General features: G+C 43.4%; 1 protein-coding gene across 1 annotated transcript in view; it reads left to right on the forward strand.

Moving 5' to 3' along the window:
• The first annotated feature begins 821 nt into the window (after positions 1-821).
• Positions 822-27,858, forward strand: part of PLCH1 (phospholipase C eta 1) — a 97,125-nt gene continuing 70,088 nt past the window's right edge. Inside the window, exons 1-5 of the mRNA XM_015425539.1 lie at positions 822-960; positions 3,551-3,794; positions 6,994-7,123; positions 13,809-13,979; positions 26,934-27,027. Coding sequence (XP_015281025.1) covers positions 825-960; positions 3,551-3,794; positions 6,994-7,123; positions 13,809-13,979; positions 26,934-27,027 — 775 coding nt within the window. The 5' untranslated portion in view covers positions 822-824. The remainder of the gene's footprint in view (positions 961-3,550; positions 3,795-6,993; positions 7,124-13,808; positions 13,980-26,933; positions 27,028-27,858) is intronic.

The raw sequence follows: 27,858 nt of genomic DNA on the forward strand, positions 1-27,858 counted from the left end.
TCTTCCCCCCCGTCTCTGTCTTTCCCCCGTTCTCTGTCTCCCCCCCCCCAAGAACAGACCCTCGGCACCCCCACCCACCCACACCGGCTCTGAGCCGAGGGCCAAGCGGCGAGCCGCTCGCCGCTCTGCCCCCCCTGCTCGCCACTCGCCTTCCAAATGGCGGCGGCGGCCTCCGCAGAGCGTTACGTGCGCATGCGCACGGACGCTCTGACACTTTCGGGGGGATTTAAATATCCCCCCGATAATTTTTTTTAGTTTTTAGATTTTTGTGCACCCCTGGGGACTGCCCCAAGAGTGCACAAAACTCTCCCTGCCCTTCAGGTCGCCCCGGAGCGCGGATTTAGTGATCCGCACAGACGGGGCGACTTGGGTATTAGATATATAGATACTTTATTGAATTGCTATTCCAGGATGCTGTTTTTATATATTTGTGTTAAAAATTGACTGCATTTTCGAAAGATTAAAGCATAGGGTTTAAATATCTCTGGTTTCTGGACTCCAGAAGGGCTGTAAAGTTTTGAATTTACAGTTATGAAATCCAGTTTTGGGGTATCTGATACAATCCCCATCAAGAATATACTGCTGTTTTGGAGAATAAAATGAATCCTCTGTAGACTAATTATAATTGGTATGATAGCTTTAATTCTAATGTTGTAAAAGTCTTAATCCCCAAATTTTCTTCACCTAAAGTGAACATTCATGGAGATTATGCAATAGTTCCTTTGCCGATAATGCTCTTGTTCTCCTAAATAAAAATCCAGATGAGCAAAAAAAGATATTTTAGTTTTAATTTGTTTTAATCTTCTTTTTCAGTTGAAAGATGTATGAGTGTAATGCAGTCTGGGACTCAGATGGTTAAACTGAAGAACGGAGCCAAAGGCCTTGTGCGTCTTTTCTACCTTGATGAACACAGGACTTGCATCAGATGGAGGCCATCTAGGAAGAGTGAAAAAGCAAAAAGTAGGTTCTGTCTTTCTGTGCATGCCCGTTTGGATTCTGTCATTTCAGACAGGGCTGCTTCACATGTTGTATTGCCAGCAACTGCCTTCCCCCTTTCCAGCCTTAACTTTGGTTAGGAGTTTTAAGACAGGTGTTGGCCCATGGTTCATACGGGGTTAGATCCTCTTTATTGGACTCTCATATCTTTATCCTGCCCCTACATAGTTCTTCCCTTCCTCGTTTCATCACAGCAACACATTGAGGTAGGTTATGTTGAGAGGGAATGACTGGGACCAGGTTAACCAAATGAACTTCTTGGTAGAGTGAGGATTTGAACTTGGGATCCCCAGATCCTACTTCATCACTCTGCCCACTGTACTACACTGGATCGGATGCAACACAAGTGTAAGGGTGCTCATGGATGTGGATCTTTACTGCACTCTCCCTTCCTTCAGTAACCCCTTGAGAACCCCCCCCCCCCCCAAAAATGCTGATAGTGGAGGTTGTAGCACCCAGAAGGACAGACAACCACACAGCCTGGGAGGCTGCACCAAGGAGAGGTAACTTGAGAAAAATCTCCTCCAGTCTTCCTAGTCTGTTGGCAGGAGAGAAAGGTAAAGGTGATTTTGCCAGGCTTGCCCTTCTCACTGCTCTCTCCTTGGGTCTGGGCATTTTGTCCAGGTAGCCCCCCCAGCATCAGCCTTGTAGGCATCTTAGGGGATTTCTACAGGAAGGGGGAGGTGGGAAAGAATCAGCAGGCTCCATCCCAATGTATCTGTATGAAAAGTTTCACTAAAAATCCTATATCTTCGTATACAGGATTTAAATGCTATTAGACAAGAAACCATCTGCAGAGCCCTTTAAAACAAAGCTGGTATTCAACCTCCCAGACTACTGTTTCCCAAATTGAGGTCTGCATGCAGGTGTACTTCAAGGGGCCTGTGAGTTCTTTGTAAGTTCAGATTGTGATCCCTTCTTGTGCTCCTCTGTCTTATGTTGAAAACAGAGCCCTCTGAGCATTCTGGCTTGGAAAAACGACATCTGAGAGTGACATGATCGAGATTTATAAGATTATGCATGGAACAGAGCAGGCAGAGAAAGAAGTACTTTTCTCCCTTTTTCACAATACAAGAACTCGTGAAGTGGTGGCGGTGGCTACAAGCATGGGCAGCTTCAGGCGGGAGTTAGATAAACATATGGAGCGGAGGTCCATCAGTGGCTATTAGCCACAAGGTACAGATAGGAACTCTCAGTCTGGAGCAAGTGATGCACTGTATTCGTGGTGCCTGGGGGAGTCCTTCTAGTGTCCTCCTGATGGCACCTGGTATTTTTGGCCACTGTGTGACAGAGTGGTTGGATTGGATGGGCCATTGGCGTGATCCAGCATTGGCTTCTCTTATGTTCTTATGTTATTAGGGCAGGGACTCTGCACTTCAAGGAACAGGGGGCAGAACTGGCTTCCTGCGCCTTAACTCTTACAATTGCTGCTGGTTGCAGCCACCTAGTTTCCTCAGAAAGCTACTCAGAAGAAACACGCTGTTAGTGTTGCTGAGAACCAATAGCTCAACCCTGAACAGCTGGATGCACAGCACCAAGGACGTACAGTCCTGATAACAGTCCTCATATATAAACTGTCAGGTATAAAACTGAGCTGCGGTGGCTCAAGTGGTTAAGACGCTGAACTGCAGGCTGTGGAAGGTCAGTAGTTCAGTGGTTCAAGACCCGGGTGCCACAAGACGGGGTGAGCTCCTGTCTCTAGTTCCAGCTCCTGCCAACCTAGCAGTTCGAAAGCAAGAAATTGCAAGTAGATAAATAGGTACCACTTCGGTGGGAAGGTAACAGCGTTCCGTGCGCCTTGGTGTTTAGTCATGCTGACCACATGACCACCGAAATGTCTTCGGACAGCGCTGGCTCTTCGGCTTTGAAACGGAGATGAGCACCGCAACCCTAGAGTCGGATTCGACTGGCTTTCGAGCAAGGGAACCTTTACCTTTTATAAAACTGAACTTGTTCTTTTCAGATTTTGGCACAGAGATGCCACTCTGCATCTGTGGGCAAGTAATAGCCAATAGTGGTTTTGAACCGACTGTGAGAAGTTCAGATTTTGTGGGACGCTGCTCCTTCTCTATTTCTGTGGGCTATTCTGAAAGCTTTTCCAGGCCCTTTCCCCTCCTCCCCACTTTTTAACTAATAATAAATTGTTCTGCTGTCTCCATTGTGAAGTGTCCCCCAGCTGAGGAGTGAGATGGATACTGGAGCTTGTGTCAGGGCCGCTGGAGCTGTTGACCTATAGCATCAGCAGCTCTCTGAGTCCTGTCCTTGTAGTTCATGTACAGACATTAGAAAACCATTCGTCGTACACTCACTTTAAAGTGTAGCTGGAAAAGGGTCTCAGAGCATTGTTCTGACTATGAGAGAGCATAGAAACCTCCGGAGGGCATGTGAGGCTTGCCACATGCACACTCAAGCATGTACTGGTGAGGGAACCATGGTACTATTCTTGATGAATACAGGAATGAATGAGTTGCCATTTTAAAAAGCAAAGCGCCCCCTCTCTCTCTGACTGTCTGAGCCCCTTTGTTTTTTCTGGTCTCTGCTTTCTCTTTTGCAGTTGTAATTGATTCCATTTACAAAGTCACCGAAGGCCGGCAGTCAGAAATCTTCCACCGCCATGCTGAAGGCCACTTTGATCCAAGCTGCTGCTTTACCATTTATCATGGGAACCACATGGAGTCTCTAGATCTGATCACCTCTAACCCAGAGGAAGCTCGGACCTGGATCACTGGACTGAAGTACCTGATGGCTGGGATAAGTGATGAAGACTCTCTTGCTAAAAGACAGCGGACTCATGATCAATATCCTTTCAAGATTGTGTTCTGGCTTTCAGTTAGCTGGCTTTCTTTGTTCCAGCACGGGGGTATTTCTTGAGGTACAATGTCTGCTCTGTCCCACTTATAACATACAGGGTTTTTTTGTACCTTCAAGTATGCCTTTTCATTTGCGGATTGAGTAATGCCCTTTCCTGTAGTCATATAACAGTTTTGTTGGTTTTTACCTCAGATGAAGCCTACCACATCAACTGCCTGCTTACTGTCACATTTGTTAATCCCAGAAAGACTCAGAAATAGCGTTTAAATCAAAGCTTGGTTTTTGTGATGAGTGGACAGGATTTCCTGAGAATTGTCATCTCCATAGGAGTGGCTTAACATTGTGGCCATCCATTAGGCCAACATTATTTGGTTATTATTTTTCATTGTCAGAAACAGGGATGGTGTGTGTGGGGCACACACATGCTAGGATTGCCTGTTACAAAATGTCTTGAGCTGAGAGAAGAATCTATCTGAGTCTACTGAACTTTTGAACAAAGAAGCAAATTGAAGCTAGATCTGGGTTAACTGGATTACAGGCAAACAAACAAAAAGCAACTAGAAAAAAAAATCCAGGAAAGGACCAAGGAAGGACCATTTTGGCCTCATATAAGCTAAGAAACAGACATGGTAAAACATACTCCAAAACCGGAGATTAAAAAACCCCCCACACTTTACAAAGAGAGAGGTTTGGCTCCACCAGAGTGTTTCTATGGACAGAATGACTTCTTCCGCTCTCCCTCCTCTGGAAGCCCAAAATGCCCCTAAACTCTCCTCCCGGGGTGGGGCACAGAAAGAACACTGGTGGATTTGGTCTACAGCAGAAGGGGGAAGGTGAGAAAGTCACACTCCATAGGTGAAAATTGTTCTATCCACACTGTGGTGCATCCCAGCCATAATTCAGTTTAAGCTTTTCTGACATGGGGAAACCAGGTACCCAGACCCAGAATTAGTGGCCTGGGAAGCAGGTGGGGGAGAGAGGGGCTGGGAAAGCGTGGACCTTGCTTCGTGCATAATTCTGGTTTCCATAATTCAGCTTTGACTGTTAGAAGGCAGAGAAACACTTACCAACCTTTTGCGGCAAATTACAAGCTCCATAAACTCCTTCTGCACTTTCTATATTTATCCCTGACTTTTGGAGCGGCTGCGCGTGGCTGCCATGCATTCGTTTGTGCTGAAACGTTCCTTCAAGCCTTGTTTGCGTTATCAGTTCTGGCAGATGGGAGGCCGGAGGGCGGAAGGGCCCCTGTAACAGTTCCAGTTGGAGTCAGAGCAGAACAGAAGCCACCAGGGGACAGGGATTCACAAAGAGGGATTTATCTGTTAGACGGCTGAAGTCAGAAAGGAAAGGCGAACCAGTAGGACAGAGATTTGGTGCAATTAAATGGTTGACAAGAAGAGGAAGTAGTGAGAGTGGGAAAACTGAAGGGCTGGAGAAGGAAGAAAGAAGCAGCAGTTTAAAACCACCAAGGAGATGAGTCTTGTCTGTGAGGGTTAAAGACGGTTGGATTTTTAGTGGAGAGAGGAAGATGACAAACAAGAGAATGTAATAAATGTTCTGAGATAGTGTGGAAGAAGGAAGGGGGCTGTGGGTCAGTGGCAGAGTGTCTGCTTGGCATGCAGAAGGTCCCAGGTTCAATACTGGCATTGCCAGTAAGGATTGGGTTATATGTGATGTGAAAGATCTCATCCTGAGAGCTGCTGCCAGTTTGAGTAGACACTACTGACAATGCTGGACCAAGGGTCTGATTCAGTATAAGGTAGCTTCATGAGTGTGTTGAGGTTGAGATTTTTCTCTCATGTATTGCTAGAATTTTTCAGGGGCTCAGGTGTCACCTAAAGAAGCTCCTTTGGGGTAGATTCAGGTCATATTGGAAGCAAACATTTCTTCAGACAGCACATCATTAACTTACATAATGCACTAGCTGGTCACGTGCCTGCAGCCAGTAGCTTAAATGATTTTTAGAAAAAGGATTCGATGCATTCGTACAAGGTTTCAGTAAACGTTGGCTAAAATGGAGGCGCTTTTGTTAGAGATGGCATACATCTGATTTCTGGATGCTGGGATCAAATGGGAGGGTTGGTGTGTTTCTCACGCCTTCTGTCTAGTTATGGTTGACAACTGAATGCTGGTCTAGCTGGACCATTGGCATGCTGTGCAAGGTGGTTGAATTGACATAGTTGAAGAGGCCTTAGGTGATCACTATTATATCATTCCAAGTTCATTTTAAATCAGGGTTTAGAAATTTCCAGGCACTTCCTTTTCAAAAATGGTTTGCCACAAGGAGGGAGTGAATCTAAAAAGGCTAATGTATGGTCCAGAGTTCCTCTGTAATAGTCTACAGTGACCTGTGAATGGTGAGGGATTCAGAAAGGCTGAATGATCATCTCTCATTTGATTAGAGTAAGATTTTTGCCTCACACGTTCACGCTCAATATACTAGCAAAACATAAGATTGCTCTTTAACTGGCTAGTGGAGACTAACAAGACAGCCAATTAAAGGCACTGTAAGTTGATTTTAATCAGCAGTAATTAAGCCTTCTCTAACATCATTTAGGATGCAGCCATCTGCAAAAATGGCCAGTCTTTAGCTACCCAAACATGGTGACCTAATGCTTTTTTAAAAATACTCTGAGAGAGTGAAAAGTAGAAGTCACAATGCGTTAGAGGCCCAGGTTTTCTGCCAGTGACATGAAAGGGGCCCGTATTCATCCGTTCCCTCTTCCTGTGGCAAACCCCCATTTAGCTCTCCCAAAATTATTCTTAAAGACCCCCCCCTCCCCAGAGTAGTGTTTTGAGGAGACCAGTGGGGCTTCAGTGGAAGGGAGAGATGGGAGAATTCTGCTGGCAGAAGTGTCAGCAGGACATGACCTGTTGCTCAGACTCAGTGTAAATGTCATAAAAAAACCAAATAAATGTCCCCCTCTTCCCCCTTGTTTTGCATTTGTAACTCAAGAAGAAGTAATTGTAAGGAGCCTCAAGGAGTGTTCTGAAAAGGTGGTCTAGAAATATTATAAATAAATAACACAGTCTTGAATCTTTGGGGAAATGCATCGCATGTTGAAAGCTCACACGCACACACAGACACACACGTTAAAAATACTTCCTTGCATTTTCCAGTAATTGCAAAGTGGATCTACAAACCTGTGATGTAGGCAGTTTACCCTTTCCTTAACTTTTGTGCACTTGGGTGAAGCAGACCTTTGAGGAAGCAGACAAGAATGGTGACGGTTTGCTAAATATTGAAGAGATCCATCAGTTGATGCATAAGCTGAACGTCAGCCTACCCCGGCGAAAAGTAAGACAAATGTTTCAGGTGAGCTTCCGTTCTTTCACTGTTTGTCAGACTGTTGAAATAGGAACCTGAAGTTACTGAGCAAAATTAATGAATAGACACGTCCCTCCATGTAGTTGTGTTTCCAGAGAGGGAGGCAACAAGAGCAGGCTAATCCTGTCATATCATGTCAGTGTTTGGCTCTGACTGGACTACTAACATCTGGCAGAGTCCCTCCCACAAGGAATTATAACACTTAATGAATTGCAGACTGGACACTGAGATCTTGGTATGCTTGGTGATGAAGCCAGGGCTTAATCATGGTCAGACCAAGTTCCCTTTGGGCGTCACTTGCATTTTGCTATGCCTCTTTCACCATTTGTCTCACTGAAAGTAATTGGGCTCCTTCTTTCGTTGTGCAATCAGAAGCCAGCAACTGTCCAGTAATATGGCCAGTCCAGATTAGGATTTCTTGAAGAAATTCCAGAACTCCTGATGCATTTTAAGCTAACTTCTCTCCTTCAGTTGTAGCTTTTAAAAATAAAACACATTGCTTTTACAAAGGATATCCTTGCCAGTGTATTCCCCCCCCCCCCAAATCCTGGAGTTGTTGCTTCATTCAAGCCACTGACATCTGCATGCTCCCTGTTCTGTTCCCTTGTACTGACAGCTTAGGGGATGTGGGGGGTTGTAGTCTGTACATGGGTGGCACAGTCTGCATGAGTGAAAGAGTATAGCTTGTGTGTGTACATATAAAGTTGTGTTCCTGTGTGTCCTGTTTACTACTAAAATGCTCAGCTGGGAATACCAGAACTTTCTTGTGGACATATTTGTAACAGTTGAGTTGAAGTCTTTCGACCAGGCCTGTAGCTATGGAGGGGTGTTTGGGGGTTCTGCCCCCTTTCTTAAAGGCACAGCCCCACAAGAATTTCTCCTGTAAATGATTTTTCAGTCATTTAAAAAAAACCTTTTTTTAAAGGCATGCACTCCTTTAAGCAGAGTGGGGAGGGGCTGTAGTTGACGAATTCCTGCACTGAGCAAGGAAGTTGGAATAGATGACCTCTAGGGTCCCTTCTAACTCTGTGTCAGTAAACTGGTCTCCTTTAAGAGAGTTTTCCTGCCTGTGTGTTAACTTTCTTGACTCTAGAAGTCATCACCTCCACCTGGCCACTTGCTATCAGAATTGTTGCTTAGGCTGGCAGAAGTGATTAACTTGCAGCAGCTGAGAACTGTCATCTAAAGTGGTTGACAGCTTGCAATTAGAGATCAATCCCGGTAACAGCTTTCTATTGGGTAAATGGCTTTTCTTTCTGCACTGAGAACTTCAGCCCCGCCAGAAAAATTTTTGCCCCACAAGCAGCAAAATCATGACTGCGGGCCTCCTTTAAGCAGAACATCCACAAAGTGTTGCTGGTACACAGCCTCTTTTCCTCTTTGATTGGGGCTTGTTTGGCGCTCTCCTTGAGTATACTTAGCTTTGCACTGTAACAAGAGAGCTGCATCGTCTTGGGTGTAATGGTGATGCTAATAATGGTGCAAGGCAGGCTTTTATGTATTTTATATTTTTTATATTTAAAAAAACTCACAGGGATAAAGCATGTTCTTGTTAACCAGCACTAACAGTTGCATTTGTATAGCCAGAGGCATCTGTTTCTCTGTTCTCACCCCTGATGCTTGCCAACTAATGTTTGGGTTTTCAATAATATAAACCATTTGGAGATAAGCTGGAACCAAAGAAAAATGCTGTCTCATTATGCTCTTGACAGCCTACAGCTTAGGACACTTCTCTGCTTGGCTCCAATAAAACACCAGGCTCTGTCTCCTTCAAAGAGGAATGTTTTTGCACAAATCTGAAAGCGGCTTTTTCACACATTGGTGGTGTTCCTAGTGCATCCACACTTAACTCCATCACTAGTCTGGAAATGGGTAAAGGCTTCTGCCCAAATGATTCCATTGCTGTCGCGGTTACTGTGCCACCAAATAAATGTCCAAACCTAGAAGATGCATTTGATGAGTGATATAATAAATACAACATTGGTGAGATCACTTCTGCAAGAAGTGGTGGCGGCCGCAAGCATAGACAGCTTTATATTTATTTATTTGTTGTATTTCTAGCCCGTCCTCCCTGCAAGCAGGCTCAGGGCGGCTCACATTACTTTAAGAGGTGATTGAATAAACACATGGAGCAGAGGTCCATCAGTGACTATTAGGCACAAGGTATAGATGGAGCACTATGTCCTGGGCAGTGATGCCCCATATTCTTGGTGCTTGGGGGACAACAGTTGGGAGGGCTTCTGAAGATGTGGCCCCACTGGTGGACCTCCTGATGGCACCTGGGTTTTGGCCACTGTGTGAGACACAGTGTTGGACTGGATGGGCCATTGCCCTGATACAACATGGCTTCTCTTATGTTCTTACAAGAATGCTTCAGCAATGGTGTGTATTTTGTAGAGTCTGGTTATAAAGTCAAAGGTGACTCCACCCCCCCCCCCCAAGCCCTTGCTAGAAGGTAGTTTCAGAAGGGTAGCCATGTTGGTCTGTGGTAGAAGAGCTAGATTCAATTTCAGTAGCACCTTTAGAGACCAATCCAGTTTCCAGGGTACAAGTTTTGTAGAGTCAAAGCTCTGACGAAGGGAACTCTGACTCTCAGAAGCTGATACTTCAAGAATTTTGTTGGTATCCAGCGAAAAAGGCGAGGAGGTTAATCCTCCATTTGTACAAGCGAAAAAGAAAAGGAGGGGGGGAATGGATTGAGCGGACAGTGATGTTTTCCTTTGATGTATTTGAAACAAAGCGAGAAAAAGTTTTGTCTCTCTGGAGCACATTTTAAGAACTTTCTAAAAGTAAACAAAAAAGAAAAGATGTCGGAGCTGGGCAAAAGCGAGCGGAAAAGAAGGGAGGGACTTCCGTCTGGGCGTTTACTTGTGTGTGAGAGCCGGCTATTTAATGTTTGGACTGTTATGGCTGTGAATCCGACGGGAGTTTTGTAAAACGGAGAAGTTTGAACTTTGACAGCGAAGAGTGCCTGGCAAGCGCTTATATGAGTCAACAGTTGCGAGGAGGACCCAGTAGAGAGTTTTGGGAGCGGATATAAAAGCGAAGAAATTAATACCATTCTCAAAGCTGGGGACCTCCAGTAATGGCAAGCAAGGAAGAGGATTTACAGTGCATGAACTGAGATTGTTAACAGCAACCCGAAGGAGGATCTAACAAGCCGGAAGGAGAAGACAACAGAGGAAGCTCCTCCACATCAGCGATAGTAAAAGTACCCAGCACGCAAAGAAGCGGTTCTGAATGTGCCCAGAAGAGGCTTTTTTTATTAACAGAAACTCAAAGGAACATTACTAACATACTAACAGAGAACTTCATGTGACCGGATTAAAAAAAAGAAGTTTGACAACACACAGAAGAAGCCCAAGAAGATTAATTGGACATTACTAATAGTTTAATTTACCAGTTTATATATCACTCAGCTTTCTCTTTCCCCCACTGTCTACCCTTCCCATTTCTTCTTTTAAGCGAAATACCTCCCCTTTTTAGGGGAGTCAATAAAACCTTTATTTTTTAAAAAAAGAATTTTGTTGGTATCTAAGGTGCTACTGGACTCTGATCTAGCATTTCTAGAAATATAACTTTTCATCTTTGATAACTGCAGAGGGGTAGTCATGTTGATCTGCAGTAAAAGATCTGGATTCGAGTCCTGTAACTCCATAAGAGACCAACAAGATTTTGAGGGTATAAGCTTTCAGGAGTCAAAGATATCTAACAGAGAAAGCTTTGACTCTTGAAAGCTTATACCCTGAAAATCTTGTTGGTCTCTGAGGTGCTATGGGACTTGTATTTAGCCGTTTCTCTCTTCGAGTGGATTCTGTTCAGCTACTCAGTCCTCAGTAGTGAAAGCAGACTTCCTCTCAGTTACTGTGGGAACCTTCATACATAAAAAAGAATGTATTTTGGAAGAACTGCTGTGAAATGTTTTGTAAATCCCAAGCAAATCCTCTTAAGCAGATGCTCTAAGCTTTTTTTTTTAAGCAGCCCCCATAATAACACACAGTAAGTACTCTTTCTTCCCTGAGGACTGCCACAAACAGCAATCAAGGGTGAATTTAGTGTCAAAATTTGGTCTGCACTGAGTCCTGCTGTTGTTGTGGTCTCGTCATGGTCTCAGGAACACTTTGGCAATAGGAGTGAAATGGTTGCGGCTGCTTTTTCATGTTGATTGAAGATTCAGGCGTGTAGCGTTATGCTGATTTTCTCATCAGGAGCCAATTAGCCCTTGGATGAAATAACTGGGAGGGAATCGGATGCTGTTTACAGAGCTATGAGGCCTCCACAGAGAAGTCTCGGCATGACTTCTCATTGAAATCAGTAGATCTCGGCAGGGCTCCTCTGTCGGTGTAGCGCCTTATGCTGGCCTCCTCCTGTGCTTGAAGTTCATTGGAATAGGGGAGAAGCATGTGGCTTTGAGACTGCACCATTATGCACATTTAATTGGAAGTACTTCCCCATTCTGTGAGATTTACTTTTGCATCAAAGTGGTTAGGGTCATGTTGTAGGTCAGTGTTTTTTAAACTTTATCAGCTGTAACCCCAAGCTTTCCCTTCCTCTTTTGGTAGTGCATGCCATGCACAGGTCATCCACTTTTCCCTGGGTGTGAGGTAAACCAGGCTTGCCCTGTCAAGGCTTCTAGTGAGAATGGTATCAGCTGCACTTTTTCTTTCACAAAGAAATTTTAAGTAAAACTGTCTCGATACGGCCCTGACCCAAGGTCTGGCTAATTTTTCTTCACAGTTGGAAGGGACTTTGTGACAGAGGTATCAAGAAATTTCCTTATTGTTTAATAACTTCTAGAGAGAGGCCAGGTAGAGACAGGTGAAAGAAGCCTGGGATAATTTTCAGAGGTGCCCATAGAAACAGAGAAAGACCAGCACTGCATAAAACCTGCAGTACTCTCTCTCTCACACACACACATACTACTCTGTGTCCTTATCTAAGATAAAATCCTTCTTTGTTGGAAAATTTTTAAAAATCCATTTTTTTATACCTGAAATAGTTACGTCTGTATAGGACTAGTGCCTGTTTGGTATCATGGAACCACTTGGGGCTATTCATTTTCAGCACAGCAGTCAGTCAGGGCCAAACTAGATGTGATTGTGCCCTTGTTGCCACCAGGAAGATGCTACAGCTATCTTAAAGTGATTTAAAAATGCGGCAAGGGCCCAATCCTGATCAGGCCCACAGTGCAGCACTCTTGTTTACCCCAGTGTGCCTTATCAAGTGCTGAAACAGCTACAGGGGAGGAGGGAGTCATTTTAGTACTCGATAAGGTGTGCGGGGGGGGGGGGGGACAAGTGCCTCGGCCTACTGCAGTTTTAAGTCACGTTAAAATGGCAGCACTGTTCTCATGGACCTTAAAAACCAGAAGGCTGGCCACTGCTTTTTCCCCCCTTTTTTTTACTGCAAATGCTGTGAGCATGGATACATGTGGTATAATCAAATATGTATTCCCTGTTGAATATTTGAAAGACTGCTTCCTCCCATATTTCTCAGCCCACTGGTTATCCAGCCCCAGAGAAGGGGCTTTGTTGGTGGTGTCACTTTGTCTTTGGAATGCCCTCCACCTTGCGGCTTGCCTAGTGGCTTACTTTACTTTTTCTTAGGCAGCAGGATAAAACATTTTTTGTTTTCCCAGTTTTTTAACTCAGGGGTTCCATCCTTTTAAACCTATGTTCCTAGCCTGGAGGCTGATTTATCAGTATCATTTTAGGCTGCTCCATTTTACGTGTTTTTATATCCTGGCTCCCTTATATTGACTGTTTTTATTGGCATTCCCCCCCCCCCAAATTGACTTGGATAATTTTATTGATACATTTTTAGTGGTATGATCTGTTATTGTTTTTATTGTCTTTGCTTTCTCTTGTTTTATTATGAGCTGTCTGGAGCAAGTCTGGGGAGGCAATATGCAAATTTTCTAAATAAATAAGGAATACAGATTGCTGGCATGTGGAAGGGTGGCAGTATTAGATTAGGATCTGGGAGACCTGGGTTCCCATTCCCATGCTGCCTTGAAAGCTTTCCAGGTGACCTTGGACGAGTCACATACTCTCAGGCTTAACCTACCTTACAGGGTTTGTGGGGGGAAATGGAGGAGAGGAGAATGACGTAAGTTGCTTTGGGTTCCCAATGGAGAGAAAACTGAGGTGTAAATGAAGTAAGTAAACAAAACCACAACATCAACATCAAATCTAGGCTTTTGGATGAGGTGATGTTTTGAAGCAGTCATGCATTTAAGATGCCCTGTCAGCTGTGGTTTAGGGAGCTTCACTAGGGTTGGCCATGATCTCTGAATTGGTTTGTAATTTGCCGGCACTCCAGAATCAGAAGGTGTTCTGCAAATCATGGTTTCTGCTGTCATTGATTTGATATAACATCTGACTTGCCCAGTTAAAGTTGCGTCCATCATTTTGCCAACAAGAGGCTGGAGCGAGTTCAAGAAGCTGAGAGGATGGAAGGTGAAAGCAGATTAGTGACGGTAAATCATGACATGTGTTGGTTGTACATTTGGAAGTTCAAGCCATTATTTGGGCTCTAAAGTGTAATTGGTGCAAATTATGGCTTTGTAAGAATGTTTCAAGTGGATCGACATTGTTTCCTGTGGTAAATATTCTGCCCTGCTACTTCATTCCCATTCACCCAGCACAGACATTTGGTTATGCTTGTTTCTCAGGAGGCTGACACAGATGAGAACCAAGGAACGTTAACCTTTGAAGAATTTTCCGTGTTTTACAAGATGATGTCATTAAGACGCGACCTCTACTTGCTGCTTCTAAGCTACAGTGATAAGAAAGATCACCTCACCGTCGAGGAACTTGCTCAGTTTCTGAGGGTAGAGCAAAAGGTAGGAAAATTAAATATAGGGACTGGTTTTGTTCTAATGCACAGCATAAAAGCCTTCTTCTGGCTTCAGAATTTGTTTTCAATGTTCGCTTTATGGGTTTTCAGGTTATTAATTTCCTGCTGCCTCACCTTTAACTATAGTATCAATATACATTTTTGAAGGGGGAAAACAGAATCTTTAGCAGACTTCCTGTTCATATCCAGCAACCTGAGTGTTTTAGACCCTTACATTACTTTGATTTCAAAAGTGTGTTCCTAGCCATTACTTGTCAAACATTCAAAGCAGGGTGACAGGTGATGCAATCTGTCTTCAGCGTATAGCTATCTTGTTCTTAGAGGAATCAACTGGTCTTGATACTATTTTATCACTGTTGACTTCATCCTGTTGCCATTTTAGATGCTTCTGTCTGAGTGCCAGCAGGCGCTTTTTAAAAAATTGAAGTACAGAAGGCTAGCTATTGGCCTTCCACAGTGATGAATTGCCCAGACTGAAAGAATGCAGTAGATCTTGGAGGCTTTATAGGAGGCAGTGACACAAGATTAACTGCTGGGGGGGAGTCACCTGATTCCCAGGGCAGGATGATTCTGTGCTGTGTCACTCAAGCCACCTGCATTTCTTTCTCAAACAATGGTCCTGGCGGGACAGGAAGTAAACGTCTAGTGCCTGGCTACTAGACATGTGATTGGAAGAAATTCCCTTCCTGCAGTTTTTAACAGCTACGTTAATTGCAAGTTTCAGAGGGGGAGAAGAGATGGACTCATAATACCAAAAGGGAAGAACACCTGTCTCTAAAATATTTTTGCATTTTCATCATATAAACCAGCCTGCTTTCTGTAACAAGGAAAGAGAGGAACTTTGTGATCGTGAGGAGTCTATTAAGTGCTTCGCAACTATGCCTCAAGGCCACAGGCTACATACACATTGCCCACACCTGTTATAAATAATTGGTATTTTGTTTCACACTCGTTTCAGTTTGAGCTTGTCATCCGTCGTTCATTACCAATCCATTTGTCAGCGGTCAGCTGCCCAGGCACTCTGTCCAACAGAATCACTGTGCTGTAGGTGTTTTTTGAGTGTACTCATGTGAGACAGGGTTTTGTTTTGTTTTTTTGTGTATCCATTACTTCACCCTGGATCAGTGGCTTTGGAAACACCTGCTATCCATTCATGGAACAGCATGCATGCTCAGCATTGTGACCTCCCTCTTAGAGACAAAAATGGGTTTGAGGGGAGCAGGGTAGCTCACTAGACCTTGAAGTTCTGCCAATGAGTAACAGAAGATGTATGAGAAGTACAAAAGAGGGACAAAGCAAGCTCTTTAGTAATAAGAAGTCACTGGAGCTTGAAGGCTGACACCACCAACATAAGTTAGTCCAGGAAAGGTTGCAAGGCAGGATGGGCAGAAGACTCCCAGCTGGCATCAGTTACAAAATTGTGACTTGGGATTAGAGTCAGGAGATGGAGCCTGCTGAATAGGGTCTGTTTAGCGTTGTTGTAGCTATTGTTTGTTCGCTTAGAGTTCTCCCCAGTGGGGACTCAAAAATAAAAATGAAAGATAGAGGCATATCATTTAAATGAACAAATTCCAAAGAGTACAGTACACCACGTTTTGGGTTGGTCCTGGATCTATTGAGCTGACTCACTCCGGGCCATGGACTAAAAGCGAAGGACCAAGATCCCTTTGGCTCTTGCCTTTCTGCTCAGGCCAAGAGGCTCCTGCTTCTGGGCACACCCAACAGGAAAGGAATCAGCCCAGATCTTACTCAGCTGGCAGACATGTTTCCAAGGATCTCCAGCCTGTGCTCCAAGAGCCTATTGCTGTGTCCAGGCTTGCATACAAATCCCTGCCACTGAGCAATTTATGAATGATAGGAGCTCTGCGGCTTGAACCGTGAACCTCAAGTGCTGGTACAGAAAGGAAGAGAAGCCTGCAGCACAGGCCCTTGCAATGGACAGGCAATGTTAACCAAGTAGATTAGCACCAAGGATAAGCACAAAGAGCCTAATTTTATGGTCTTCCCTGGTGATCAGAGAAGTATCTTGTTCTGCCACCTTCCAGGCTCCAGCAAATGCTACATCTCAAGCCACTGCTCTAGTTCTTAGCTCTGACACTTGACCTCAAAGATGCTGAGTTCAGGAAAACACAGCCTTAAGTCTGAGTTAGGGAATCAGCCCACATGAACACATGTGAAGGTGCCTTATACTGAATTGGATAATAGGACCATCAGGGACAGTATTGTCTACTCAGACTTGCAGCAGCTCTTCAGCATCTCAGGCAGAAGTCTTTCACGCTGCCTACCACCTGACAGGGATTAAACCTGGGATGTTCTGCATGTTGCACAGATGCTCTAATGTCAAGCTGCAGCCCCTGCTTTGTGTTTCTGAAACCAACAGAACAAAAATGGCCTTTGCCAAATGCCTGTTTCAAATGGCATGAATGCAAAGAATATGCTGCATTTTTTTAAAAAACCCTGTAACTATCATGTTGTTCTAGTTTCCCATTTAGTCCTTCCTTTCAATCCAAAATCAGTAAGATTTGCTGTTTACAAAAGCGTCTGTAAGACACAATGTACAGCATGACTGTAATAAACAGCATGACCATTGCCGGTTGTTTTAAGGAAATATTGATATAAAAGCCAAAGGCTGGACATTTTGTGAAGGAGCCAGTAAGGGACAGCTAGAGATCAGTAAATCAATCAATCAATCTGTATTTGTTATGATCATAGAACAGCCAGGCACATCTACATAGGGTACAATTTTGAAGCCGCATAATAAGTTAATTTCGGTAGTACAGGCATAATTAATAAAAAGCCTTAACTAGCTGCTTCCTTGTTGAACAAGCAGAGGCGCAAAAGTTGGCCACCTTAGAGTGGATTTTGTTAGAACAATCTGAAAAGAGGAGGGAAAATGCCTGGAAAATATAAGATTGGAGTTATGTGTGTTTGAATGTCCCTATACAAAGACACATGATTGTCTCTACAACAACACATGATTAACTGTTTCAACCATGTCCAATTGGCATGGGAAAACATGTTGAAAAAGCTGGTGGTAATACATTAAAGGACCAAGGTGAAGGCTCTTTGCCATTTAGGGTATTCTAAAACATAGAAATAACTGCTGGAGCAAGGTGTTAGAAATAACTGCTGGAGCAAGGTGTTTACCATGATTCCATACTGCCGGATAAGACTGTGCCTGTGCTCTGTCTACTTGATGGGGCTGTATCCCACATTTAGTGTTTAATTCTTTCTTTGGCTCCCATCAATCTAAGATGGCACAGACCTGGGGGAGCAAACCCACAGAAAGGTAGCTTCTCCTCAACAGCTCTTACCCAGCATGAGCAAAATTTTCTGAAAGAATTAATGAAGTTAATCCAGAAGGGTTAAAGTTTAAACCAAAAGCATATTGCTTGATACCAGGGCATTGGGAACACATTGTGGGACCCCAAGTATGCATCTAAGGAATTTAGATTGTATTGCCACCAATCTTTGTGTAAACATACTGTGTGACCAATAGATGAGCTGAGGAATCACCTTGTCCTGGAAGACTTTGATCACATAAGGAATATGTGTGCCCCTTTAATTAAAAAAAAGAATCTCAGGGTGACTGATATTGCTCTTAAGGCAGTTTTGATAGTGTGGGCCATTGAAGCTTTCTACTAACCAGTTGACTGAAAAACTGTGCCTAAATATTTGGAAAACTTTACCTGCTTAATATCATGCCCATTAATCTGTAATGTGAGTTTAACAAAGTTTTTGGTAAAGACACGGATTTTGGTCTTTTGAAAAATTATTGTTAACTATTCCTCCTTACAATATAGTGTAAGGTCCTGGAGGGCTTTTCTAAGCCCTACTTTAGAGTGAGATAACATAGCCATATCATCTATATATAGTAGTATGGAAAATGGTCCATATGGTAATCTAGGAGGGTGGATGTCCGAGCTAGTGAAGGCTTGAGCCATTTGATTAATATAGAAATTAAATAACAGATCAGTACATATCAGGATAAAAGGGTCAGTTGGAGACAAGGTGGAGGGTAGCTCCAAGGCAGATGTTTTGTACCAGCTACTTCCACTGTCCAGCTGATTCCTAAAATTCTGATGTCTGACCCAAACCCTTTCCCATTTGATGTGGAGTGGATTCTAAAAGGAGGTGAGAGCCAGTTTGGTGTACTGGTTAAGTGCATGGACTCTAATCTGGGATAACCGGGTTTGATTCCCCACTCCTCCACTTGCACCTGGCTGGATGACCTTGGGCAAGCTGTAGTTCTGATAAGAGCTGTCCTTAAAAAGAGCAGTTTCTGTCAGAGCTCTCTCAGCCCCACCTACCTCACAGGGTGTCTGTTGTGGGGAGGGGAAGGGAAAGGAGTTTGTATGCCGCTCTGAGACACCTTTGGGTAGTGAAGGGTGGGGTATAAATCCAATCTCTTCTTCTTCTTCTAGCCTGGATCTAGGACTTTCCCAGCATTCTATGGTTTCCTGGCACTCCTTCTTTGACATTTCAGGCAAGGCTTAATAGGTGAAGACGGGGTCTCCTAGGCAGATGGAGGGTTGGCTCATGTGTACAGCCCACTGTGTGTTTGAATAGTCTGGGTTACTTGCCCCAGGGGATCTGAGTCTAATGCTGGTTGCTCCCTCGTCTGCTGTCCCTCAAGCTGGGCTGCAGATGCCTCAGGGCTATGCATAGCCTCTGTTTGCACTTCTTTTGATTAAATACCTGGGTTTGTGCACTCAGCCAGATATGATATTCCTCAGAGTCAGAATCCCAAGAGTCACAAGGGTCTGCGACCGTCTGTGAGTGTTTTCTGTGCACCTGTTCTCTGCTATAAGTGGAGATAGTTGCTTTTTTGTGTTCTCTCCTCTAGAATAATGTAACAGGAAATTTAAAAAAAAATCTTCTGTGGAAGCTATTTTAGGGCCTTCTTCATGTTATAAAAAAGACAGATTCCTGCGCTTTTGCTGCAGTTGTGCTGGCATGCAAGGGTATGTCTACGTTAGATTTCAAGCAATACAGGAAAGATGTCACCCCGTCAGTCTTTTTACGGCTCACAAGCCATACAGAAGCAGAGTTAATTAGCCTCATAAAATCTCTGTGTACATCATTTATCTTACTATATCTAACTTAATTCATCTTAGTATATCTAGCAGTCTAAGGGGTAAGGGTTTGAGTAAATTATACACAGTATGTTATTTCGGCCTGTATTTTCAGTGCGGAAACCAGAAACCGGAAACGTAGCTACAGATACAATAGTTCTTTGGTCGACTCCCACCAGAGAGCCTTCTGTTCAGAGAACAGTTTTTTTATCTACTAACACAGGGTATACAAGTGTGCCTGTACATAAAATCTACAGTGAAATAACATAAATAACCAATAATTCAGTCAGGTTTTATCAGAGCAGGGACAGAATCTGTAATTAGATGGAATGTTTTTGTGTCATGCAGATGATAACGTGTTAAATCTAGCTGTTGGAAACGCATGGCCGTGCCATGGAAAAGTTAATGTTGTTAAATAACATCCATATTGATGTGGGATCATTGGAGCTTAATTGAATAGAGTGAGGCTTACAGAAAAGACGAAGTCAACTTTGTTGGAAATGTGGGGACCAGTGCTCCCTCTAAACTGTAGAGTCTTGTGAGCAAAAATTCTACTTTGTGAGCTACTGGCACTAAGTTGTGAGCGAGCGATTTGGCTACTGCATAAATTAGCTTGCTCTGGAGCGATCCCTCCTGAGCTAAGACAAAAATGTGTGAGCCGGAGGCTAAAAAACTGTGAGCTAGCTCACACTAACTCACCTTAGAGGGAACACCGGTGGCGACCCCTCCTTTGCTGTTGCATGTGAAGAGCTTCGTCGGAAGGGCTGCCTCAGAAGTCTGCTTTTCCGTGAACAGATGCAGGCTTGGACCAGATTAGAATTAATTTGACAGCAATGTAGGCATATGTTGTATCATGCCGATTTCAAGAAACTTAGAGGAAATAATGGGGGGAAAAGTTAATCGTAGCCAGTTTGTACCACATGAACATTTGCTAGAAATACCATCACAATCAAACAGAAGCTTTTACTTGAGCTTGGATAATCAGTGTTTCACTAGTGAAAAGTCTTATTTCTGTTGCCCTTTGTGATGCTGATCGGTTTCTTAAATTTGCTTAAAAGTTTGTTTTTTAAAGCCTCTGAGATTCCTACTTTATGTTTCTCTTGAATTTTTGAACTGACAGAATTGTTTCATGGTTTGTGAACACAGCTTTTATAAATCCGGAACTTTGAATGCAGTTGCACTAATCCAGAATAGAATAAAGGACATATTGATCTTCCCTTCTTACAGAGTTCCCTTCCCACACAGTTCCCTTCCCACACATTTCAGGTCCTCAGTCAGTTTATTCCCATATCACTGGTACATGATCCATCTTTCACCCTCCATCTTCTTCTAAACTAAATGGCTCTTTCTGAGCACAGCATGTAACTGGGGTCTCCAGACTACAGCCTTTACAGTGTAACTCTGTGAGATAGACAGATCTATGGTATAAAGTTAAAATGAGGCTTATGTGTCTTAGCAAGGGGAATAAGGGGGGTCTCCAGCCTCTTTCACCCACATTGTTCCCTCCCCCAGCTGCAGTTATCCCCTGCTGGAAAAAACACATGAGTATAAGATGAGTACTTTTTTCCTCTACCAGGTCTAATAGCAGTTTGGGAAACTGGTTTCTACTGAGAAAATAATCATGGGGAAAGGGTTACATCCTCTCTTTCTCTGAGCCACAGTTCTGGTACAGATTGCCCCCCCATTGCTTTTTAACTTTAAAAATACCATTGGGAGATCCAATTGTTAAGTCGCTCACTTTACAAGTAGTCGGAGAGTGATTCAGCAAAGATTCAGCTTTATTCAGCAACTCAAGCACAACTCCAACACGGATCAACATCTGATAGCCAGAACAGCTTTTACATTGCAGCTGTTCTGCTTTTAAACTCTCCCGGCTAATGTAGCCATGCCTACTGTACATTTAGCAACCAATAAGGTTGCATACATAAGGACCAATCACGGACATTCCCGCTCAGGGAGCTTGCTGATAGTGATTGGTTAGGTGCTTCATGGGCTAGCAATGTGATTGGATGTGTTTGGATCCTAGCCCAGGACGAAGCTTAACATAGCATTTCAATTAGGGTTGCCAAATGGGCCCGGAGGGTGGGGAATCCCCCTCTTCGGAGACCCCGATTTCCACCCCGGTGGAATTGGGGCCCGGGGGAAACCCCGCCCCTGAAGCTGCGTCACCAGAGGAGACGCAGCCACGTTGCTGACGTTGGGGGCGTGTCTGAGCTCCTCGGGGGGGGAACTATATGGTTTCCCTCCCAACGAGCCCTGCCATGCCCCCAACGTCAGCAACGTCACACGTCACTTCAGGTGACATGCTGCCGGCGTGAACTCCCGGACGGCAGTCCGGCTCCCCTGCTCCGAGGGGTGAGTTGATTTGGCAACCCTAATTTCAATTAGATGTTTTCATCACACATTATGCATTCAATGGCAGCTTATTGAATACATTACACCAGTGATAATAGTTCTTTCAAATCTTGTCTAGTTGTGTATTCAATGAAGACTTGTTAAACCATTTGGGCTTTGTTAATAGCTGCTCTACAAAGGACACCGCCAGTGCAAAACCACTGGCTACACTGAATATTGCTTTTGAAGCACCATAGGATTCTGGGGGGCTGTTGTGAACAGAATGTATGTACCTACTCCACCACACTTTGGCAAATGCTACTGGTCTTACCAGAATTCTTTTGGCCTCCCTTGAAATTCTTCAGATGCTTGGCCTGTGGAAAACAAACAAACCCACAAACTTGGACTAGACTTAGTTTTAACATAAATTAACAAGTTGGAGATATGGGGAAAGTATCCTGAAAAAATTCAGATAGGTTTGTCAAAGATTGCCTTTTGGCTTATTGGTTTACCACAGCATTGTTTGAGAACGTTTGTCTGAGAGGTATTCTCCAAATTTGCTTCAGTTCAGGTACATTTTTGGAGGCGACTCTCATTGCAGGGATTGGTCTGGTTCCTGTTCTTAGAATGTTAATTCTAGACTTCTAAATTCAGTCTGTTGCACTTACCATAAGTATTAACTGCCTGCTCTGTGTGAATGAAATGCACAATATTTTGGCTGTCATAAAGCTGAGGCAAAGATGGGTTACTGGACCTGATCCTGACTTTTGTTTCTTAGGTCAACCAACTCTTGCTGTTTGGTCACTGACCCAGTAAGTCTGGCTAGCTCCAGAAAATCTATCAAGATAGATCCAGTGGGCAGCTGTGTTGGTTTGAAGCAATAGAAGCAGTAGAACATGTTTTCACATGCACGCAAAAACTCATACCTTGAATAAAACTTTGTTGGTCTTAAAGATGCCCACTGGACTCTTAACTTTGTTCTAGATACGGTTTCACTGTGTCTGTATAATATGTATTTAAGAACATAAGAACATAAGAGATGCCAATGTTGGATCAGGCCAAAGGCCCATCCAGTCCAACACTCTGTATCCCACAGTGGCCAGAAATACCAGTGCCATCAGGAGGTCCACCAGTGGGGCCAGGACATTAGAAGCCCTCCCACTGTTGACCCCCCCCCCCAGCACCAAGATGACAGAGCATCACTTGCCCCAGAAATGCTCTAGAAAGGAATAAGCAGTAACATCAATACTCATACCATGAAGTGAGGCAGGAAAAAATGAGTACAGTTTCAGTGAATGGGGACAACTGGATCTGCAGAAATTAGATTAAAAAAAAAAATCCAGAAGGGTTGACTGTGACCCAAGTAAAGTAGAGCACTATTGAGTCCCACTGATTTCCATTAGAGAACTTCAACTTGTGCCCAGTGAATGGGATTAAAACTGAGCTTGACTTTGGTTGGATTTTGCTTATTCTTGTAAGATTCTTCGTAGGTTAAATTGACAGGCCTCTTTATTGCAGGCTTTAAATATTTGAGCAGGGTGCCTTGTGATGAGTCATTGGATTCTTTCACATTATGAACCCGATTCATGTCTCATTGTAGCTAAGGTACTTGCATTTAAGACTACATTTGCTAATTGTAGTAAATGGTGTGGCAACATAAAGCCAGTGAAACTAGCTCATTGAAACCCTGAATCTTTACAGTTAATGCATGTGCAACACAGGGATTGCTGCAATTACTTGTAGTGGCCACAATTTAGAGTGTGTTGGAGTGGACTCTAATTACAGTCATTATAGATTTAAGAGACCATGGTTTCTAGGCAGGTTTGGGTTCTAACTGCTCATTAAACAAGGGCCACAAAACAAGTCCAGTGTTTAACCTTGGCATTTGAAAAATAGGTACTGATATAGTGAGAGAGTTTGCTGTTGGTAAACAGAAAACTCAAAGCTGAGTTTTGAATGAACAAACTTATCCTTTTTCTGTGAACCAAACTGATAGACAGGGGGCTATCCTGCCCCTGAGAGGTAAAACAGCTTATGGGAGTGCTGCTCCAGCATCCAGTCACTTTGGGGGGGCGGGATGGAATGTTGGAGGGAAATAGAGCAGGAATGGAGTTCAGGTCTGCCTCGGAGAGCGGGCAGTGATAGTTTGGGTCTGCCTAAGCAAGAGAGCAAACAGTTTTAAAGGATAGCTATGCCTGATAGTGAATGGTTTGGTTTAGCGCTACCTCTGGGAGAGAATAGAATACCCAGTTGTTAGACCCATCTCTGGGGACAAGGAGACCTTGTACCATTTAGTCTGACTCTCGAGAAAGGGCAGGCTGGTGTGGGTGGAATCCTGTGTTTGTGTGAAAGGGACCACACAGTGGCTAGTCAATGGAAGCCTGTTTGTAACCAAAAGCATAACCTGCACATATGTAAATCTTGGTTGTTTTGTTGAATCTCTTGCTTCAGGGATCTCTATGCTCTTCATGTTCCATACAGAACTGCATGACAGCAAACCCACTGCCTTAACATTTGCTGCCATAAGAACTTCTAGCAACTGAGGGAAAGGTTCATATCTCAAAACCAGCCTGGTCCCCCAAAGTCACAAGATGTGTGGATCCCCTTGGTTTAAAGAAAGGGTCTGTCACACAAACCCACTGGAATTAAAACAAAACAAAAACAAGCACTATAAATACCCTGTCCACATTTGACAAATACTTCAGTCACCGATTCAGGTACTATAATGTCTACTCCCTGTGGGGATGTCTTTGACGTTTGTTAAGAAACATCCACCGGCAGAGAAGTCATATTTTTAATGCTCTCCCATGTAAAAACTCCCTGAAATTTTTCAACTTGTTACAGAGCAAGGTATTACCCTAGCCCTTCACAAACTGTGCTAGTTCCCCCTTTATAGTGGTGTTAGTAGATCAGGGTCCTAACCTTTTTTGAGCCTGCGGGCACCTTAGGAATTCTGACATAGTGTGGTGGGCACAATCACACAAAATGGCTGCCTCAAAATTAGGGTTGCCATCCCTCTGCTTGGGGTGGAGTTTCCCTTGATTTCGGAGGCTCCAATCCATTGCTGGACAGCATCACCCGGTAGTGATGTCATCATGTTGCCAACATCAGGAGGTGACACTCTAGTTTTTGTGCAAACTCTATGGTTTTGAGGGCAAAAATCCCATAGAGTTTTGCCCCAAAACTAGAGTGTCACCCCTCCCCCAACATCAACAATGCAATGACGTCAATTATGCGTGATGTCATCGCATTGCTGATGCAGGAGGGGGCTGTTCGGGGGTAGCAGAAGTTCCAGTGAGGACCTATGAGCCCCCCACCAAATTGGAGGTAGGACCTGGCAACCCTTCTCAAAATGACTGCCACAGGAGGGGGACTGAGCCACAAAGTGGCTGCTGCAGCTTACCTTTAGTCATACAGTGAAGATCGTGCTGTGGTGGCAGCTGCTGCTTTAGCAAGTTTTTTAAAAATCTGCACAGCCAATTAGAAGCCTTGCTGGCCAGAAACCTACCTGGCCCTGTCTGCTCTCTAAAAACACTTGGTAGGATCTAGAAAAAAGTGTTGGTGGGCACCCTGGTACCCACAGGCACCACATTGGGGACCCCTGATGTAGATGATCTTTGAAAAATGTATTCTCTCACCTCCCTTCTCAAGTGGTACAGTCTGTTCTATCCAAACCCACCCCTGCCCCATTCTGCTGCATGTATTGACAAGTCCTGACTTTGGTGTGGACAACAGAGTTCCTGTTGATGAATCAATGTCTCTCCCCGCCCCCTCGCCTTCTCAGGCTTTTATTGGGATGAGAGGTTGACATTATTGGATCTTGGCTGGCTAATGTTTATCAATAAATACAAAATTATATTTTAATATGACATGTGATCCAAACATATACAATATCACCTGATGTTTAATGAAAACATCAAGACGTCATAGTGCTCTAGAAGTTTCTGACAGGGTTTGCTGTAGTCATTGCCACCTGCTCAAAACAAAAAGAGGGAAGGCCCACTCCACACTTTTAATGGATATGTTTTTACAATGTGACTGGCAGGCAGGATGCTTCTGCTGTTCTAATGCTCTTCATTTGCTGTGCTGCATGTGCTAATATGGTGGAGACACAGTATTAATAGTAAGAATTTGTATGAAGTTTCTTTCTAGGGAATAAGTGATTCAGAAACAGAAGAGAATGCAGAAATTTCTCCCCTCAAGGAGGAAACAAATGAAGACTGAGCACAAAAGGAGATTTAATGAATGTTATAAATGAGGTCAATTTTGGTTTCTAGAACCTGGGATATTCACTAAAGGATTTTTTTCTCTTTCTTTTTCCATCATAGTTGTGTGATAAACATTGTACATTAAAATGCCATTTAAATCAAGCTGCGATAAGTGATGCCTGTTGTGTATTCTGTATTATACCTGAAAAAAATCCAAGCACAAAAACATCTTAATGGTTTTTATTATCCATTTTTATCTTGTTAATACCCCTCAAACCCCCCCCCCCCAATAGACCATCTGGGACATCAGAGAATCCATTAATGTCCTGAAATCTAAATAATAAATAATATTACAGTCCCAATCTAGAGTTCCATATGCACTGGCATACCCAGAAGCTCCTTTTTCAGCAGACTTCCTCCTAAAAAAGGGACAAACTACTTTGATTCATATGTATATACTCATACCACATACTGATCATGTGCATGCACCACACAAATGACCACTCTCTGGTTCCAATCTGCAGGTCAGATGCATCTCTTTAGAAGCATTCCCTTATTACTTTTGATTTTCTGTTGCCAAAAACTGATTATAAATAGTGCACAGAACAGCAAGGGTATGATATTTGTGCTGACAATAAGAGAATGCAATAAGGGATTTTTTAATAGGTTATAGTACAAGAGAGTAAAAGTTAAAGGCTTATTCCTGTAAAATTAGAGGCAGTTACACAGCTCATGCCTTCTGATTGCATATGCAACATGAAACAGAAAACTGGGATGGCTGTTTTTGGAGGAGGGGAATGACAGTGGATTGATCCACTCCAGTGTTGATCCAATAATAGTAGCAGTTTTCTTCATAGCAAGCAGCATTCCACTTCTTGAAGGCTCCTTGCACCAGAAGAAAGCACTGCCCTTAGCGGAATAGATCCATGAGATCCAACCCAGCATTGGGGGAGGGGGAGTGTATATGGGGAAGGAGTGTGATTCAGTCCTAAGAAATATTAAAGTGAGGGCGATTACTAAAATCCCATTTCCTGACAGCAGAGTAGCTGTTTAGATCAAATATGGTTGTAACTGTGATAGCTAATTCTCTGCAGTGTTGTTCTCCCTGTTTTGAAATTCAGGATGCTGACCAAAAGCACAAATCCCCAGCTTTTTAAAAGGTCATGGAAGAATACTGTTACTGACAGTGGTATTCATGGTTGGCTGCATGCAGACTGTGGCCATGGGATTTCCAAATAGATACTGGGGCCTGCGGTAGATTTTGACATGTTGGTCACAGAGTTTGAAAGATGAAAAAGTATATCATTGTTGTTTTTTGTGCAGATGAATAATGTGACGACGGAGTTTTGTCTGGACATCATAAGGAAGTTTGAAGTTTCAGAAGAAAACAAGAGTCAAAATGTTCTGGGCATAGAAGGTAACATTGTTTACTGTCAGCTGATATGGACTGCAGGTTATATTGTTGTCCTGTGTGCAAAAAAGTCTTGGTTAACATTTTCATGGCAGAGTTTAATATGTAAAGATTAAGCAGCTGAAATCTGAATGGAGCCAATGAAAATCTGGGACATTTAAAATGTATATGAGAATATGGATATGCCAGAAATTTATACTGCTACCAATAGAATTGGCTTGCAGTGCGGTCTCTATTTAGCTATGGATTTTGTGTTCAAGATAGTAAATGCACTTCTTGTTCCTAATGCTAACAGCTGGGTCTTTATGTACATTGCTTTGTATATAAAGCAATATAAAGTCTATCAACTGTGGTAACAAGTTGTGGAACTGGATTAAATTCCTTGTTTCTTGACAAACAACAGGTTTCAGCTTCTTATTAATGGCAACATGTGCTAATCCTTAGGTGGAGTAGAACTTGCATATATAGCTCTACATTGAGTCTGGAGGAATGGAAACAGTTTTCAGACTCCAGACACTAAAAGATGCAATCTAATTTTCGGGATGGCCATTTAGTTCATCCTGATAGCAGTGCTGACAACCTGCACTGGTCTGTTTGCTAGTGGAATGATTTTGTTGATGTGAACTGCACTAGACAGTGTTGCGTAAATCGCCACATTGGAATTGGCACAGTGAAGCTCTCTAGGGTCGGAGAGAATTTTTCTCACTGATGTCTTTCCTGAGAGCTCAAAGAAAACAGGCAGTCTGAAAACAGGCTTAATAAATAGGCTTGGGAAGCTCTGGACCTTTTGTAGTTTAACTTGTCTCTTACTTATTATCGAAACGTTTGTATATTCTT

The sequence above is a fragment of the Gekko japonicus genome, unplaced genomic scaffold, assembly GCF_001447785.1.
Source record: "Gekko japonicus isolate JY-2015 unplaced genomic scaffold, Gekko_japonicus_V1.1 scaffold702, whole genome shotgun sequence".
Lineage (NCBI taxonomy): Eukaryota > Metazoa > Chordata > Lepidosauria > Squamata > Gekkonidae > Gekko > Gekko japonicus.